General features: G+C 44.9%; 1 protein-coding gene and 1 non-coding gene across 2 annotated transcripts; both read left to right on the forward strand.

Moving 5' to 3' along the window:
• Positions 1-1,098: 1,098 nt before the first annotated feature.
• On the forward strand, positions 1,099-3,782 carry LOC134431482 (large ribosomal subunit protein eL37-like). Its single transcript, XM_063179495.1, has 4 exons — positions 1,099-1,158; positions 1,891-2,026; positions 2,312-2,396; positions 3,671-3,782. Exons 1-4 carry the CDS (start codon positions 1,156-1,158, stop codon positions 3,738-3,740), a joined length of 294 nt encoding a protein of 97 aa, XP_063035565.1. The 5' UTR covers positions 1,099-1,155; the 3' UTR covers positions 3,741-3,782.
• Positions 3,489-3,569, forward strand: LOC134431561 (small nucleolar RNA SNORD72). Its single transcript, XR_010031016.1, has one exon. It is a non-coding gene; the product is annotated as a small nucleolar RNA SNORD72 (small nucleolar RNA).
• Positions 3,783-16,443: the final 12,661 nt, after the last annotated feature.

A 16,443-nucleotide genomic window follows, 5' to 3' on the forward strand; every position in this document is an offset into this window, starting at 1 on the left:
GGAATATGTAAACTAGCTTATGGATATGCATAAGGGTCTATGAATATGCAACAGGCTGATGTAATAGAAAAAGTATTTAAGGGGTATCCCTGAAAGTGAAGGTGTGCTCTTGGCTGAGTGCCAATCTTTGCTTTACTGTCTTTGTCTCCTATTGTCCTTTATTAAACGGTGTAAATTTTCACAGGAAAATGAATGTGTTTTTCACACTTTCCCTAATAAACTGTCTTTATCTCAACCCATGAGTTTTCTAGCTTTTAACCTTCCGATTTTCACTCCCATCCCACCGATGAGGGAGTGAGCAAGCAGCTGTGCGAGATTTGGTTGCTGGCTGGGGTTAAACCACAACGGCTGGCATGTAAGAATCTAAGTGATGCATCTGAATAAAAAACAATTTTACATTAATGATGTCCATTGCAATGCTTTAGGCAGACTGTCACCTTGCATGTGTGGGGCTTGGGAGGTACACTCTCAAGCACAGCATGCCTATTTTTTATAGCAGTTCACTTTGAAAGTATGTATTACAGCCACAAATATCCTGTCCCTGAAGGGGAAATTTTCATTTCAGTCATGAAAAATAGGTTTCACTTGACGTAGAAATAAGGCCAGGACTTGATTCTGCAGCCTGAAGTGGAGCTGTAGGCACCTGTAAATAGCAGCATGGGTACTATTGCAGGGAGGATGCATTAGAGTTAAAAATTATGTCCTAATAAGGCAACTTAGGTGTGTTAAATTTACACATAAATACCCCTTAATAATTTCTAGGACCAGTTGCACCATGGCCTAGGACACATTGTGTCGCCCTAATAAGCACCAGGTTTTGTGTGATGTCACCGAGGAACCTTTGGGGTCTGGCCCCCGAGGGTCTCGCTCACGACACCACAGCTTTCAGGGACCCTGCCTATCCCAGTAGTCCGGGCCCGGCGGGAAGGGGACATCACATGGGGGGGACTCCTGAGTACAATTTGAGATGCGGCTAAGACAAGGAGAGCACTCACTTTCTGCCGAGCCGGGCCGGGCCTATCCAGCCGGGCCACCGAACCGGATGCCTCCGCCATGCCCAACCGAACAGTCCCAAGCACGTCTCCGGAAGCGCTTGCCGGACTATAGCGGAAGCGGGGCGGGGCATAGTCTCTTTGGTGCTAACCCCCGGAGAAGATGGTGAGTGCAGGGACCTGGGTGCGGCGATATCTGTCATCATCCGACGCTGTGCTGGGCTCTGTGAGGCCGTGGGCCCCGTCTGGGGCGTGGGGCGGCCCTGCGCCGTGCTGTGGCCGGGCTCGGCGGTGGGGCTGCGCTGCGGGGAGACGAGGCCTGAAGGCCCCGTTCCTGGCCTGTGTGGGGGCGTGGGACATCGCGTCCTGGACGAAGAGGCAGCGATGGGGTATAGGGCTGTGCTACCACGGGATCTCCTTCGGGGTCCCCTCCGTGCTTGCTGCGGGCCTGGCCGGGACAGCTCTCTTCCCAGTGATGAGGAAGCCTTTCAGAGAACGTAGTAAGAGGGAGTTTGATTGTCAAAGCCTCTTGTGAGTGTACGGTTAATCTATGAAAATAAATACATTTCTTCAGGAAAAAGCAGTTTACTGTTCATCACCGATAAATTTGAGGGAGATGAGAAAGGAATTGGAGATAACCACTCGGTGGCTTCATTTTATTTCAGCACTGGGCAGGGGGATAGGAATGGCAAAGAGAAGTGAAAGAAACTGGTTTCTTGAAATGGAGGATACCTATAAAAGAAACTGAGTCAGTGTTTCAGAGATCAGTGTGCCTCTGCCATGTTTACTGAACTTGGTGAATTTGAGAGTGTTTTTTAGAGAAGCCTGTGTTTTGAGTTACATGACTTTTGAGTGATAGTGATATTTACAATGTGCAATGTCTTGAAATATTTCTCAGACAAAGGGTACATCATCATTTGGTAAGCGAAGAAATAAGACACACACCTTGTGTCGTCGGTGTGGGTCCAAGGCGTACCATCTGCAGAAATCTACCTGTGGGAAATGTGGTTACCCTGCTAAGCGTAAGAGAAATTGTAAGTAAGAGTTGAGTTTGAAAACTTGTGGTTTTTTGTCGTCTTCAATAATCTGGCTTTTTTCCAACCAAGAAAGAATACTGTATCATCTTACAGTGGTAGGAAATTTTTTGAAATTAATACTGATTTAACTGTTTTTCAGCTAACACGCAGTATTACTGAATAATAATTTACTTAATTTATAATTTTTTTTTTCTTCTGTGAAATTGAATAGTTGTGCTATTCAAATGTACCATGCAACTAATTATTTGGTGTAGATGAATAACAGTAATTTCTGTGTTCTAGATAACTGGAGTGCAAAGGCTAAAAGACGCAACACCACTGGTACTGGTCGCATGAGGCACCTGAAAAGGGTCTACCGTCGATTCAGGTACAACATTTTATTACAAACTAGTGTAATCTGACATCTTCAATGGATTTCACTGAATTATGAAATTCATCATTCCAAGTTAACACTTATTTAGTATGCTTGATGAGGTATGGTGGTTCTTTTAAAATATATTGTAAAAATAAATGATGTCATATCTGCAAAAGAATATACTGCCAATTATAAAAAGCTTGTTCATTGTTAAAATATAGGCTGTATAGCAAACTCTGATGTTTCTGTTAATTGTAGATAGTACAGAACACAGAGGGACAGAGGGTATTGTAATAAAACACTCACAACTCACATTTGAAAAGGCATACTTTGTGTAGCATTACCTCTTTTTGGGAGTCTGAAATTGATGGTTGCACTGAAGTTGGATTTTTCTAAGAAACAATTCTTGAAACGCATCCCAATCCCTTCTTGCCCACAAGAAAAGGATTTAAATACTTCAGTGGTTGCTCTTTAATTTGGAATACAATTAGTAAGTAGCATCTGATTCTGAGTTACAGGTTTCTAAAATCTGTTATAAAGCTTTGAGTTGTACTTAAAAGGTACTGTACTGTTAAACTTGCTAAGAATTTCATTTTATATGACCTCCATGTACTAAAGCACAGCTCTGTAACTTTTGGCCTGATACACCAGAAAGATGGATGAAAAAATCCAAGCAATTCAAAAGTCTTTTCCTAAAAATATAGATTAGATTTAATAGTGAAAAGTAAGTCTTTTAAGTCCCGGACCTAGGTGTATTTGAGGGATCCATTCATCTGTTTTTTTTTTTTGTAAGCATAGTCTTACCCACAAGCATCCAGAAAACACCTTACAATGTGCAACTGCAGCCTGATTTCTACCAAGTGTTGCTGAAGTAGAAATGTCATCTCCAAAAGTAAGCTTGGGGTCAATTTCTACTTCAGTGCAAACAAATGCGAAATCTTTTGCCGAGCTGCTTAGTAGGAACATAAAGTTAGGCATGCCTTCAGTGGATGTGCTGTATCGAATTCAGTCTTGCAATGTTTACTCAGTTAATGAAATCTTCCTGTTTGAAGAAGTCATTTACTTCAGCAGAAGAGAGAGAAAACCATATTGCTTATTCCAAACAGTTTGTGAATTGTGTTTCTTAAGAAAAACCACTGAACATATGAACTCCATAGTGATTTCAGTGCATTACTGAGAGAAGCTGAAAAAAGCTGGTGAACCTGATCCGAAACATTGCTTCTTGGAAAATAACTTGGAGCAAAAGTCAACCTTTCAAAAAATGATGACCATATTTCTACTTGTAGGAATGGATTCCGTGAGGGAGCCACGCCAAAGCCCAAGAGAGCAGCTGTTGCAGCCTCCAGTTCATCATAAAGATACATGTATTTGTTAAAATAAATTGTCTTATCCAGAAAATGTCATCTTTTGTACATGTTTTACTTCAGTGAAACATGGTATATTGTGTCTGGCTGAGCTGGAGTTCGTTTCCCCACAGCAGCCCTCCCAGTGCTGTGCTTTGCATTGGGAGCTGGAAAGGTTCTGATAACACACCAGTGTTGTGGCTTCTGCTGAGCAGCACTGGCACACCATCAGTGCTGTCTCTCCAACATTCCCCCATCAAGGGGCTGGAAGTGGACAAGATCCTGGATGGGGACACAACGAGACCAGCTGACCTAAATTACCCAAAGGGATATGACATCAGCTCAGATATAAAAGCTAAGGTAGGAAGGAAGAATGGGGGTATTCATTACTTTACAGTGTTTGCCTTCCAGAGCAACCACTCTGTGTGCTGAAGCCCTGCTTCCCAGGAAGTGTCTGAACATCACTCACCAATGGAAAGTAGAGAATGAACCCATTTTTTCTCTTTGCTCATGTGTGCACAAACTTTTGCTTTTGCTTTAGTAAACTACCTTATCTCAACCTACAACTTGTTTTCCATCTTATTTTCCCTCCCCTGTCCAGCTGGGAAAGGGATCAATAGAGCAGCTTTGTGGGCACCTGGTATCCAACCAAGGTCAACCCACTACAGTCCTTTTTTGGCACACAACCTGTGGGGTGAGACAAGTGCAGTTAAATTTATATAAATATATAAATCATCCTATAGTAAATAGTAGTTATCAAGTAGCAAGCTCCTATGGGGGGCATGGAGTTTGTCAGCTGCACTCCTTATCTCTATTTTGCTGAGTTTGGAAACATGTTAACACAAACAATGGCTCTATGCTTTGCCATTACACTGATGGCCTTGTTATGCTGGGGGAACTGTCTTTTGTGAACAATGAGGGAATACACTTCCCTCTGCCTGCCTGAGATTGCTGTGAAGGCTTTTATAATGCAGCCTCCTGTGGTCATTGTTCATCCTTATGTAAACTGCTTAATGCTGTTAACGATATTAGCTAATACCATTGGTACACTATGGAGTTAATGGAATCTGGTGTCATCCTGATGTAAGAGAAAACAAACTTAAGGTGAGCAGATATTGAAATCTGCCCTGAGGCATCCAGTTCCTGACTGGGAGGGTGGGTGGAAGGATTTGGGCAGGTTCCTAGGGCAGTTCTCACCTCCCATTACCTGGCACTTTATACCTGAACAGGTAATCAACCCTGACAAACTGACCTGTCAACTGATAGAAGTGTGCCTTGCCTACCCCACCGAAAACCAGCAGCTCCTCACCCTGTACTGGGGCCTGGCCTGTGCCTATTGAGCCTCAGTTCAGTACTCTCAGAGGACTGTAGTTGAGGCAGGAACCCAAACTGCATTTGAGGATAATAATGGCTGAGATAGGAACACAAAGAACAATTACAGTTATTGCCCCAGTAGTGAAAAAAAAAAAAACCAAAAAAAAAAAAAAAAACCAAAAAAAAAAAACAAAACAAGACGAGCTACAGGTCCATATCATCAATTAGAAAGGGAGGAAGAAGAGGAGGATCAGTGGAGAAGGAGAGGTGATGCTTTTAGCGCTGTGTATTTAATACCAGTCACGTCACTGCTGGGGGGAGTAGTTCCGGTAGGGGGAAAATACCACGGCCGGAAACAAATGTGGCAAGTTTTGACTGGCTCGCTTCAGCTAAGGAGCCTGCGGACCCCGGCACCCTGCGCCCTGCCGTTTCTCCCCTCTTTTCCCGCCCTTCCAGGACGTTTTTGCAGGACGAAGGGCTGAGGAGAGACGGCGGCGCCGATATCAGCTGAGTCTAGCCAAGCCAAAAAAGGAGTCCAGCGGGGTATTGGGAAGAGGCAGCAAAGCGGCAGAACCGACCCACACACACCCCTAGCACAGTGGACTGGTGGTAGAGGCGGTGCAGGACCCTGGTGCCGAACTGAACTCAGCGGAGGGAGAGTCGACTCGGCTTGGACGACCGAGCTTCTGGGGGGTTTGTTTAGTCATTGTATTTTCGGTTCGTTTGTTGGGGTTTTTTGTTTTCTTTGGCTGGGGGGGGGGGTGTTTGGTTGTTTTTTTTATTTTGGTTTTGTTTTGTTTTTTTCTGGCAGCGGGGGAGGGAGGGTGTTAAACCGCAGAACCCTTGGTCATATTGCTTCAGGCTTCATATCGCCTTTGTTGGTTATACCATTTTCTTTTTGTACAATCGTTTATTATTATTGCTGTGTTTATTGCAAGCCTCTTTAGTAAATTGTGACTCTGACTTCAATCTTCCTTAGTATTTACTTCAACGTTATAGAAAAGGGGGCGGCTCGAGTGGCCTTATTTTCCCCGATGAGTTTTTAAAACCAGGACAAGGGGCAGGATGTGCTCTAGCCGCTGGAGCTGAGATTCTCCTGCAGCCCGTGGTGAAGCAGCTGTGCCCCTGCAGCCCACGGAGGTCCATGGGGATGCAGAGATCCACCTGCAGCTGGTGGAGGAGACACACATTGGAGCAGGCTGTGAACCCCTGGGAGGTCCGTTCTGGAGCAGGGACCTGCAGATCCATGGAGAGAGTAGCTCATGCCAGAGCAGGTTTCCTGATAGGACTTGTGACCCCATGGGGGACCCACGCTGGAACAGGCTGTGCCTGAAGGACTGCACCCCGTGGAGAGGGACCCACGTGGGAGCAATTTGGGGAGGATTGTTACCTGTGGAAAGGACGCTGGAGAAGTTCGTGGAGAACTGTCTCCTGTGGGCGGGACCCATCTCCCACACCCCACATTAGAGCAGGGGAAGGACTCCTCTCCCTGAGCAGCAGCAGGAACCATGTGTGATGAACTAGTCATAACCACTATTACCCATATCCAGGTGCTTTTAAAGTCTTATTTTACTTCTGATTATCCTGCTCTGATTTTGTTAATAATAAATTAAAATAATTTCTCTAATTTGAGTCTGTTTTGCCCATGATGTGATGGTATTTGGTGGGTGATCTCTCTGTCCTTAACCCATGAATCCTTTGTTATATTTTCTCTCTCATGTCCAGCTGTGAACAGGAGTGATTGAGAGGTTTTGATGGATGTCTGGCATCCAGCCAGGGTCAACCCACTACAGTCTTTTTGGTGCCATCACTCAGATCATGAGGATTTTGAGATAAGGATAGTAATTGAGAGAGGTAATGGGCAAAACAAGTACCGAACAATATTAGAGAGTAGAATGATCATGGGGAATTGCTGTAATTGTGTCAAAGGGACAAGGGGTGGATTTTGTGTAAGTTGTCCATTTTTGTTCTGTGTTATGATTATATTATTTTGGTTTTTGTGGGGCGAATTTTTGTCCATGGTCTTCACCATGGGCTGCAAGGAAATCTCAGCTCCAACGCCTGGAGCACCTCCTGTCCCTCCTTCTCCACTTACCTTGGTATCTGCAGGGCTGTTACTCTCACATTCTCACTCCACTCTTCTCTGGCCACAGTTACATCTGCACAAAAACTTTTTTTCTTTTTCTTCTTAAATATGTTATGCCCATTCATCCTGGAGCCAGCTGGCATTGGCTCTGCTGGACATGGAGGAAGCTTCCAGAAGCTTCTCATAGAAACCACCCCTGTAGCCCACCTGCTACCAAAACCTAGCCATGCAAACCCACTACACATGGGATTCCTGAAAATGCATGTATTTACACATACAAATTCTTGATGGTATGCACTGAAGCAATTATTTACAAATAATCCCTTAATTGACTTTTCATTTGATAGCACCTTCACCTTGAAAAGGGCCATCATCTCTGTGCTGAATTTAAAAAGAGGGTTGTATGTTACTCACCTTTCCTGCAAGGGAAATGAAATATTGGCACTATGGACTGAGTTTCATTGTGTCCTAGCATGTAGAGTCAGAATTTATCGCAAAGATGGTAATTGAATAATGGCTCTAAGTGCTGTTCTGGGAGGGAATAGTTTAAGAGGGATTCCCAGTCTGAGACACTGTTCACTGTTTTGTGGCTCTGAAAGGCCTGCAAAAGTATTGCCTATTCAGTGGGTCATTGCTTGGGTAAAAAGAAACTGCCAAGTCTGGAGCATACATACTGCCAGACATGAAGGGACTGGAGATTTGTTATTGTTGACACACAAATAGATCAGAGTTAATTAGTAAAAGGACTAGAGCACAAGTCTTATGAGGAGCAGTTGAGGGAACTGGGATTGTTTAGCCTGAAGGAGGCTCTGCGGGACCTTATAGCTCTCTACAACTACCTGAAAGGAAGTTATAGCTGAGTGGGGGATTGGGCTCTTCTCCCAGGTAGCAAGTGACAGGATGAGAGAAAATGGCCTCAAGATCCATCAGGGTAGGTTTAGGTTGGATATTATGAAAAATTTCTTCACTGAAAGGGTGGTCAGGCATTGAAACAAGCTGCCCAGGGCAGTGATGGAGTCACCATTCTGGAAGTGTTCAAAAAACATGTGAATGTGGCACTTGGGGACATGGTTTTGTGGTGGACTTGGTAGTGCTGGGTTAAGTGTGACTCAGTCTTAAAGGTCTTTTCCAACCTAAATGATTCTAGGATTTTATGCTGGGTGAAAACATTAAATGGTAGGTAGTATGATACAGAAGTCCATGACTTGGAGATACATTTGAATTATGGATTGGTACCTGATAAACTTGCACCCTACATGATGTGTTACTGGGTCACTCAGCTAGCTTTCAAACTCGGCTTTAAAAACGTGATTGTAAGGTAAAACTTTTGGAAATTTAAAAGATGGTAATCCCTGCAAGGCTTTAGAGGATTTCAGATGCTTTAAGAGAGAAAATGCTTAACACACACACCTCTCTTCCTCCCCCCCCCCCAAAAAAAAAAACCCCAAACAACCAACAAACCATCAAAAACTTGTAATATTTTAAGCTTCTGAGGCTCTTCTATTATTCCTTTGGTTTCATAATGAATTTGTAGAAGTAGCATACTGCTTTGTCAGTACTGAAGGATTAGCAGTCCACAAATGTATCAGCTTGTGCAGATCACTGAAAAATTTTCAGCCGGGTTTGAAATTAGAGTGCCCTTGACTGCACTTTCTTATATTTTAAATGAAGTATAGTTAATACTTTTGGATAATTGAGTGTATTTACTTAGGCTGTTTGTAAACAAAAAGAGAAATCTTGTCCTGCTGTTCTCTTAGCATGTAACAAATATATTGTACTCACTCTGCTTTTAATTGGTCCTGAGAGATTGAAAGTAAGTGGTGTCAAAGCTGTTAACGTAAAAATACATTTTGTACATATTGTACATCTATGTATTCACAGGGCTCAGGAATGCATCTAAAATGTGTTGTTTGATTATATACTGGGAATCAAATGTAAGAGGAAGTAATCATAAATGTCTTGTTATTCTCAGAGTGAGAATAACCCCTCAGAGCATCTTAAAACAGGTCAGCAAGGCACTAAAGGCTTTTTGAACTATAGTACTGTTGGATGGCAGATGTTCTGACTATGGGTGGGAATTAAAACCTTTGCTTTGCAAAGTCTTATATGATGTTCTTTGTGTAACATGGGATTTTTGTTTTGAGCAGCCTGTGTTGCGTTAAGAGTAAGAAATTTGGCAGAAAATAACTCCACTTGCATTCTAGCTGGTCAGAGAGATCAGAGGGGCTGGGTGCGGCTGGGCTTAATTTCTGATTAGAACCAATTCAGTTGTATAGGTCTGGTCCTGTTCAGTAGGAACTTCCATGAGCACAGATTTATAAATAGTGCAGTTTACCAGTCTGATCCTATAGGTCTGGTTGCATTCAATAAGAATCTTGTGATCGATCACAGATTCACGAATAATGGGATATATTGAAGCAACAGAAATACAGATTTGGAATAATAATATTGTGTTAACCTGAGTAATAATAATCGTACACAAAATCTTATCAAGAAGGTGTCCCTGCTTGAGAGGAGAGGAGAGGAGAGGAGAGGAGAGGAGAGGAGAGGAGAGGAGAGGAGAGGAGAGGAGAGGAGAGGAGAGGAGAGGAGAGGAGAGGAGAGGAGAGGAGAGGAGAGGAGAGGAGAGGAGAGGAGAGGAGAGGAGAGGAGAGGAGAGGAGCCCATCAACTGTCTCCAAAGTCTATTTGCGTCTTCCTCACTAAGTGAAATTTCTACCCTCCTTATATATAGCCCTATATTATCTTCCTCCTCCTATGCAACGTATAGCATGATCTAAGTTGAGAGTTGAATATTGTCATATATGTGGTACCATTTACTTCATTAAGCTTATTAGCATATGCAGGGATGTGCATTTTAATGACCCTTAATCAGGCAAAAGTTAATTTTTGGCCATGGTGTCAAGTTCCAGTCATATGACTTTGTTCTGTCCTGTGCTGTTAGTTTGAGCCAAAACAAGAGCATCCTATCTCCACAGGACCTTCTTTAGCCAACTCATCCTTTCTTGATGTCAGCTACACAGATATCCATCCACAAAGATAACACAGAGGGAATGCAGTGTGGGCTGCAGATAGATAGTAAGTCTTAGCCCTTGCCTAGACTCTCGGTCATCATCCCACAGCCTGTTATGCTGACCCACAAACATAATATTGAAATGGCAAGTGATTAGCTATTTGCTGTTGCTATGTTAGCTCTTCAGCCTAAATTATATTATGCTGTATCACACTGCTGAAAAATGAGCATTTATATAATATAAAACATATCAAGGTAATACTGATTGAAACTTGCAATGGCTTGCAGTCACTTTGAAAACTTACGCACTTCCTTTCAGGGGGAATTTTAGCTATACCAAGAATGAATTTTATGAACAGTTTAACAGCCACTGTATTTTAATCTCCTTTAAAATTCTTGGTGAGGGGCAGGAGATCAGTTAATTTGGGTTACGTCAAACCTATTCAAAAGAGCTTAGGTAGCTCACTATTACATGTCAGTCATATTTGGACTAAAAGCTTTACTAGATATAGTTTCTGAAGTGCTTCAGTTCTTTGTAGTGTTTTGTTAAATGTTGAAAGGTTGACTGCCTCAATGATTTTTCAGTATATAAATGATCTTTTGAGATCTTGTTATAATAATCTTGAGGATTATGAGTTAGAATTGAGCCTCTGCATAGTGTTCACTGGTACTTTAGATCAGCCCCCTTTATGTCCAAGATCCTACACCTGAGTCACAGCAATCCCAGGCACACCTACAGGTTGGAGGGAAAAGTGATTGAGAGCACCCCTGCAGAGAAGGACTTGGGGGTGATGGGTGATGAAAAACCATGAGCCAGCAGTAAGTGCTCACAGCCCAGAAACCAACAGAATCCTGGGCTGGATCCAAAGGAGCATGGGCAGCAGAATGAAGGAGGTGATTCTACTCCTCTGTTCTGCTCCTGTGAGACCCCATCTGGAGTACTGAGTACAGTTCTGGTGCCTCTAACATAAGAAGGACATGGAACTGTTGGAGCAAATCCAGAGATGGACCAACGATGTTGCTAAGATGACTGGAGCACCTCCCTTACAAAGACAGGCTAAGAAAGTTGGGGCTGTTCAGTCTGGAGAAGAAAAGCTTCTGTGGAGACCTCACAGCAACTTCCAGTACCTGAAGGGGCTACAGGGAACTGGAGAGGGACTCTTCATCAGGAACTGCAGTGATAGGACAAGGAGTAATGGGTACAAATTGAAAGAGGGGAAATTTGAGTTAGATATTAGGAAAAAATGCTTTAATGTGTGGCTGGTGAGGCACTGGAACAGATTGCCCAAAGAAGTTGTGGATGCCCCATCCCTGGAAGCGTTCAAGGCCGGGTTGAATGGGGCTTGGAGCAACTTGGTCTAGTGGAAGGTGTCCCTGCCCATAGCAGGGGGATGGAAGTAGATGATCTTTAAGGTCCATTCCAACCCCTTAAAATTCTGTGATTCTGTACATAACTATTACCATACACAGTCTGTAATGTTTTATGAAATGTTTTTTCATACCATATTTCTTATTAAAGCTTTCATATTTTTATTCCATAGTAATGAACAGATGGGTTTTAATATTTTGTCCCATTAGGTTAGGGGGATGCTTTAACACATAAAGACTTTTCAGGGATCCAAATTTGTTTTCCAACTGTTAAATTCATGACTGTAACAAGTAATACTGAATGTTCTCTGAATCATATTTAAGACTATTACTAGAAAAAATGCTTTTTTAACCATATGCAACACACTGCATTATTAGTGCCTGAAACCCTGTCTGCATGTGAGTGTTCAGCCATGTTGTGTTTTGACACTGGTCCAATGCCAGGCATCCACAAGAGTCACTTGCGCACTCTCTGTCTAGGTTTGAAAGACAGGTGTCTACTAGGGACGGCAGGAGCTGCACTTGAATGGAAAATGTAAACCCCCTCCCTCTGAATTATTATAATTTTGAAATTAAGGGGCTCTCAGGCAAAGATATGAGAATAGGAATAACAGTTCTTTACTAGTATGTATAACAAGGCAAATCAACTACAACAACTATGGCATTAACAACAACCAGAACCACAAACCCAGTAACAGCCTTCTCAGCCACAGGCATTTTCCCCTTTGGTGCAGTTACGGTCACAGACGGCAGGGGCGCTGGTGACTCCCGATGCCCCAGCAGGACTCTGAGGAGCACCAAGCTGGAACGGCAGGAATGAGCAAAAATCCTGGGGTGGTGGACGAGATGTATCAGAAGCTCTGCGGCGGTAGCTGGAAATGCGGGACGTCCCGGCAGGGGAGGGGGTGCAGGGCTACAGCGTGGAGAAACCCAGAGCAGTGCCGAAGAACCGGTGGGGGCGGGGCAGCGGCGGCCCGGCTCCCAGCAGGGCAGGGAGAGACGAGCTCAGGATTCCCGGGAACCCGAGCAGATGGTGATGCGTCCCTCTTTTAGTGAGGTAGGTGATAATAAGGTCCCAGTTCAGTTGTTTCTCTCATGAGCAGAGGCTTTGGGCTGGGTTATGGCGGTGGCAGCGAATTCTTTTTCCTAAGCAGCAGCTTCGACCGTCCTGCTCCAAAACAGATAACGAGAGAGTGCCTAGTAGCTGCCCTCGCTCCTTTACCTGCCCAATTCTCACGGTATCTGCCCCTCGAAAAGAAACTCCCAAAAAAGAGAGATGCAACCAGATGCCTTCCTCCCCTGAGGCTTTGGCCACTTCTTTGTTGTCTTAAGTACCCAGTTGTCAGTGTCTCCTAGCAACTTAATGGGAAAAAAATTCTACTAGTGAAAACGAACAAAAGGAAAGAAACCTAATCCCCAGCACCCTCCCCTGCTACCACTGGGCAGAGGAGGGAAAAGAAAAAAAAAGTAAACGAGGGATTCCAGAGTTGAGATAAGGATCGGGAGAAAACACTTCAAGGGGAAAACAGGCTCAACTTAAGGTTGCAAAGTGAAATTTATTACTATCAGAAACAGAAATTTATTACTAAGAGAAAAAGAAGAGGATAATGTGAGGTTAAATAAGCCCTTAAAAACACCTCTCCCCCCAGCCCCTCCCTCCTTCCCATCGACAACACAGGGATACAGAGTGGGAGTTTTGGTCACCTGAGGTTTTCTCTGGGAAAGGAGTCCTCCCTGAATTGCGGAAAAGGAAACAAACTCCACAAATTTGTGAAAGTTGTAAAGCTGGTATGTGTATTACAGCACTGGACGCATGTGGGGATTGAAATAAACAGGGCAGGAGACTTTTTCTCCTTTTAATGCCTTTATTAAAAGTGATCAGCTCAGGATTGGGCAGCTCGGACGGGTCTGCAGCTTCCCATCGTCTCTCCCAGGGCGACGAGGAGGAGGACATGCGCAGCTTTGTCAAGTAGGGGCAGAGCTGGGGGGTCCGGTCCTCGTGGGAGCCTTTAGGGCGTGGTGACCCCTTCGGTTTTTGGTTTTCCCCGTCCCGCTCTGTCTGCTCCCGGTTTTGGGACGACTCCCGTGCTCAGGGTGAGAGGGACTACGAAGGTGTTCAGCATCTCTGCAGGCTCAGCATTCCATTCCTGACGTCCAGACATCACTCCAATCTCTCCACTCTTGGTTGGCTCGTTGTTTGGGGGTCTTTTTTAGCAAGCTAGAAGCAGTAGCTTCTCATGGCATGCTGGTCCTGGAGTCACTTTGCATAGCCCCCCCCCAGGTCTCTTCACCATTTTGGGGAAAAGTACAACTTAGCCTCGGGCAAGGCTCTGCTAATACAAAAGGAGCAATTAGCCACAACGACCCGTGATTACAATAACAAAACAAACAGAACTTCAGCAGCAACAGTGATCTGGCTGTTTTTTGTCACCTTTTCTCACAAAAAAAATTAGCAGAATTTTTGTTCATAACAGGGATCGTTCCCCTTAAAGGGACAAGAGTACCTCTGGGAACTCCAGATCTCTTTTTATCTTCCTTACTGTTATAAATGATCAGTCGTGAGCCAAATTATCAAAAATTGCGAAAAGATTTATTAATCTTTCTGCGCGGCCGAATTACGGTCTTCGAAACCACCACAGCCAAAGAGACAGTGTCGGGCCCGGAATCGACGCTGGGTGAACCTGGATCTGACCTCTATTGCATCGGAATTCCCCCCATTCACGAGAACTACTTCTTGTGGTGAAGTTTTATACAGTTTAATGTGCCCGAGGCGAAGGAGTCCCCATTTCTTTTGTAAGTCTTTGCATTCATCGCTGTTTCTTTCAGTGTGCAGACCTGGACAAAGATTGTCTCCAGGTGGATAGTCAGCGTTGATGGGCTCCGGGGAAGCCATGTATTCAGATGTATAGTTCTGGCTCGCTGGCTATCTTGATTGATGTAATCGACAGGGCGATGATTGCTCTTAGGCGGTTTCTGATGACTCATATCGGTGATCATCATCCTCGAAGCGTCTATTCTTATGCTAAAGCATCGATTGTTATCTTAGCCCTGTCAGGGAATTCTTTGGAATCTGAATAGACATCTGCTTCTCCGGCCCGTATGTGGTCAGAGACACGTTTTGGATTTTACAGTCTTTAGAACATACATTCTTTTATAGCATGAATTATTTCTACCATATATTACATTGCGAATCCATATGCATAGAATTTCACAACAGGTTCATAATTATTCATTTTACTGATTTCGCGTTACACTTGCGGCTAGTTTTTTTTTATCAGAAAGCACAAAAAGAACTCCTGGGACACCCTGTCCTTCCTCCCGCAGCCTCTATGTCTCCCGTTATCTCTGTCCTTCGGCTGAAGCAGTTTCTTCGAACATAGGTTTTTTGCGAGAATGTGCAGTCAGACTAAACAGCTATGTTCACAAGCTACAGACTTAATTCAAAATGTACTTTTTACCTAAATAGTAATGGATTTCTACTCTGGATAATTTCCACTCTGTCTCATTCCCCTGTGAGACTGTGGGGTCTCTCCCATGGGAGACAGTTCTCCATGAACTTCTCCGACGTGGGTCCACTCTCACGAGCAGCAGCCATACCGCACGTGCTGCAATGTGGACTCCCCCCACGGGCAGACAGTCCTCCCAGAACTGCTGTGATGTAGGTCTCTCCTTCCACAGGGTGCAGTCCTCCAAGGACAGGCTGCTCCATCCTGGAAGCAGGGGCCCCCTCTCTCCACCAGGTCTCCCACTGGACCACAGCCTCCTCCAGCCAGCCACCCGCTCTGGCATGGGCACCTACCCCACAGGCTGAGGGTGGATGTCTGCATCCCCCGTAGACCCATGAGCTGCAGGGGGACAACCTGCTTCACAATAGCCTGCAGAGGAATCTCAGCTCTGGTGCCTGGAGCACCTTCTCCCCCTCCTTCTGCACTGACCTTTGTGTCGCCATGTTGTTTTCCCTCACATGTTCTCACCTTCTCCTCTTCTCTAACTAAAAGCAAAATCCCATGACTTTTGTTTTAATTTTCTTCTTAAGTATTTAATCACAGAGGCATTACCAGCCTCTCTCGTTGGCCCAGTTTTGGCCAGCAGCATGTCCATCTTCAGAGCCATCAGCCATTGGCTCTACTGGACATGGTGGGAAGCTTCCAGCAGCTTTTCACAGGAGGCATCTTTGTGGTCCCCCTGCTACCAAAAACCAGGCTGTGCAAATCAATACAAGCCACCACCCCAGTGAGAGTTGCTGTATGCTCTCCACAGGCAGGCCTTGCAGTGTGCAGCAGCACATTGCATGGCACCCTGTGGCTGTGACAATGCAGACAGCCTAGCCATCTCATTGTGCTATCACAATTTCTCAATTGAAAGTATGCCTATGTTCGACACATCTCCTCACTTTAGCATCAGGAAGGACAACCCGTATTGGGGAGAGCGGTTAGCCCTAGCTTCCCACTGCCTGCAGGCACAGACCTCGCGGGCGATTGCGGTGCTAGCCAGGAATACGAGGGAGCTTAAACTTCCGGGCAGTGCCACTTCTGATGCCAGTGGGCCCAGGTCAGCTCCTTGCACCACGCCAGAGCTGAGGGAAACTGCCACCGCTGCTGAAAAGCGCTCTATGACCGCCTTCCCTTCCGGTCCCGAAATCTTTGCATATTTCCAATATTTCCCGGGGAAGGTGGCATAAAAACACCCCAGCCCCCTCACTCCGCCCCACAATTTCCAGGGGCTGTTCTTTCCATCCCACCGTTATGCCCTGCCGGCAGGGCCCACCTGCAGAAGCCTCACCCCTTAGGGTGCCACTGAGCTGACCCAGCCCTCCCCCACCCAACAGCAAGGATTTGCCCCAGGGGAGGGCAGGAAAGTGATAAGTGCTGAGATCACTTCCCGATTGGGTTGATGAGTGTTATTTGTTTGCTCCTCCCCTGATAGTACTGCGGCA

This window comes from Melospiza melodia, chromosome W (genome assembly GCF_035770615.1).
Source record: "Melospiza melodia melodia isolate bMelMel2 chromosome W, bMelMel2.pri, whole genome shotgun sequence".
Lineage (NCBI taxonomy): Eukaryota > Metazoa > Chordata > Aves > Passeriformes > Passerellidae > Melospiza > Melospiza melodia.